The sequence below is a fragment of the Lipotes vexillifer genome, unplaced genomic scaffold (assembly GCF_000442215.2).
Source record: "Lipotes vexillifer unplaced genomic scaffold, Lipotes_vexillifer_v1.1 scaffold1008, whole genome shotgun sequence".
Taxonomy (NCBI): domain Eukaryota; kingdom Metazoa; phylum Chordata; class Mammalia; order Artiodactyla; family Lipotidae; genus Lipotes; species Lipotes vexillifer.
Window position 1 is genome coordinate 2,893,156 of NW_006772616.1, and position 2,673 is coordinate 2,895,828.

The 2,673-nt window shown below is 45.9% G+C and overlaps 1 protein-coding gene across 2 annotated transcripts in view; it reads right to left on the bottom strand.

The window, feature by feature from the left end:
• Nucleotides 1–577: 577 nt before the first annotated feature.
• The window catches only part of PROK2 (prokineticin 2), a 13,300-nt gene continuing 11,204 nt past the window's right edge, over nt 578–2,673 (bottom strand). The window contains exons 3-4 of one of the 2 annotated variants that reach the window (XM_007447664.1): nt 2,313–2,375; nt 578–816 (exon numbers count right to left, since the gene is read on the bottom strand). In XM_007447664.1, the coding sequence (XP_007447726.1) occupies nt 712–816; nt 2,313–2,375 (168 nt within the window). In that variant the 3' untranslated portion in view covers nt 578–711. The remainder of the gene's footprint in view (nt 817–2,312; nt 2,376–2,673) is intronic. The other variant, XM_007447665.1, reaches the window with a different exon arrangement.

Consider the following 2,673-nt stretch of genomic DNA (forward strand, 5'->3'; position numbering starts at 1 on the left):
TGAGAGAAAGAGACCAAGGGGTGTGTGTGTGTGTGTGTGTGTGTGTGTGTGTGTGTGTGTGCGTGCGTGCGTGCATGTGTGCGCACGCAGTGGGGCAGGGGGTGTTTTAAGAAAAAGAAAGTTTCTGTACCAAAATATCAAATTCCTATTCTCTGCACTTCTCTGAAAATGGACAAGTTATTGGCATTTAAAAAAAGCCAAACCAAAAGAAACACAAACAGGGAAATGAATGAGAACTGGCTCCATAATGCCTTGCACTTTACATTTCTATTCAAAACATAAATCCGCTTTCAATTAAAAAAAAAAGAAAAGTAACACATCACTTAAAAATCAAAGAGGAGGGCTTCCCTGGTGGCGCAGTGGTTGAGAGTCCGCCTGCCGATGCAGGGGACACAGGTTCGTGCCCCGGTCCGGGAAGATCCCACATGCCGCGGAGTGCCTGGGCCCGTGAGCCATGGCCGCTGAGCCTGCGCGCCCGGAGCCTGCGCGTCCGGAGCCTGCGCTCCGCAAAGGGAGAGGCCACAACAGTGAGAGGCCCGCGTACCGCAAAAAAAAAAAAAAAAAAAAATCAAGGAGGAAAACGTTACTTGGAAAGTTGAGGAAGCAATAGCATTTCTTTCTGGCATATTAATTGTCTGGCACAATCACAGGTAAACAGACTTTACGGACATCGTGTGGCTGTTCACATTTAAAGTTTCTCCTCTAAAGTGGTTACTTTCGGGCTAAACAAGTATATCGGTTAAACGAAGTCCGTGAACAGGTTAAGCCAGGCAGGCATGGACACGTGTGATGCATTCTCCGTCCAAAAAATGGAACCTAAAATAAAAATGAAAACTGAGTCAGAGCAGGAGATGTTAAAAAAACAAAAAACAAAAAAAACTTTGTTGAGAAATCTCTTTGAATAATAATAGCTAGTGTTTACTGAGTATTAACTATTCATCAAACAACAGGCTCAGCATTTTTTTAATGTATTATCCTTTTCCATCCTTAAGACCACTCTGTGAAGATGGCAAATACTTTAATTTACCCATTTTACAGACAAGAGACTGAGGCACAGAGAGATTAGGAGCTTGCCCAAGGTCACATATCCAGAACTTGAAGCTTGGCTGGCTGAGGGACCAAGCTTTTAACCAGCAAGCTACACTGCCTTCTACTCGTTCTCATTTTAATTCTTTTTAGAGCGTCCTGTGACTGCAGCTCCTTGAGAAGAACATAACATTATGGGCACAACCACATGTATACAGTGAGCAAATAAAAATTCACTGATAATGAGAAATATATAAATTCATACGTTTGTGCAAATATGTGAGGGAGTTCCCTGGTGGTCTAGCGGTTAGGATTTGGTGCTTTCACTGCTGTGGCCTGGGTTCAATCCCTGCTCAGGGAAGTGAGATTCTGCAAGTCGCACAGCGTGGCCAAAAAGAAAAAAAAATCTATAAAAAAACCCCCAGAAACCATTCCTCCCCACCCCCCCCAAAAAAAGATGTGAGACCAAGTCAAAATTCTGGGTGGGGCAAGGGGATAATAAGAGTAAAATTAGGGAAGGAGGCAAGCTCGATTTGCAGAAATGCAATAAAGCAAACCTGGGCTTAGGGAGAACCAGCAGTGAAAGGTCAGCTTCATTCCAAGAGCCGTTCAATTGCTATTTCTAAGAGCCCTGCTCATGTCTTGGGTGAAGCTGGGTTGAGGAGGGTCAACCAGCAACTGGGGTGGTGGTTCTCTGTGCCGCCGCAAGTGGAGGACCCTCAAAACACGTATGCTTTCTAGAGGCAAAGAGCAAAAACCATTCTTCCCCCTGTAGGGGTGGTGCCCTCTTGAGAACCTGCGTGCTTTGCAAGTGATAGGGAGAAAGTTTAACCCCAGGCCTGGAGGCAATGGATATTCAATGAAATGGGATGGCAAATTACAAGATCCAGGGTAATATGAGAGAGGCCAGCTCTTACAGACTCGTGCCTCCAGGATCCTTCTACACTTTCCACAAGGCACGGAAATGCATCCTTCCCGCCTCCCAACTCAAATGCTTCCTTCGGTATCATTCTAGCATATTTCCTATTCTTTCCACCAAAAGAGGCCGCCCCACACCAGTAACCTGTCCTTAGGAGAAAATCTGAGATGCATCTTCCAGATGCCCTCTAAATCTTTTCTTTATACATCAAACAAAAGGCTGTCTGCAGACAGTGGCAGAACCATTCTAACCTTATTGTTAGCTTGAACTGATTGGATGGACCCAATTCTATGGGTGTCCAACAACGGTCAAGGCTAATTACTCTGGGCATTATCTTTGAGTGCTCCCACGCTCGTGTTCTTCTTACCTCCTTTTTCCTTTTTCTTCTCTTCCTCTTTCTTCTTTCCTGCCTTCCATTTCCAAAATGGTTCTGGAAGGGCCAGGGAGATGGTTGAGATCATAAATACACAGGGAAGAAAGGGAAGCAGTAGGACGGCAGGGGAGGTATGAGGTGAACAGGCAGAGCCATTCCAGTTCCGTTGTCTTTTTGCAAGAGCATTATTTTCAAGGCTCTAATGACAGCGTCTACTCGGGGGCACCTTGGCCATCGGCTCCACGCAGACGCGTGCTAGAATGGTTCTGTCACTGTGTGTGTCGAAAGGCCCACGGAGAGCTGGCTCATTTGTTGCCACCGAGACTATGTCAGAGGAGGTGGAGGCAGCAGGGAT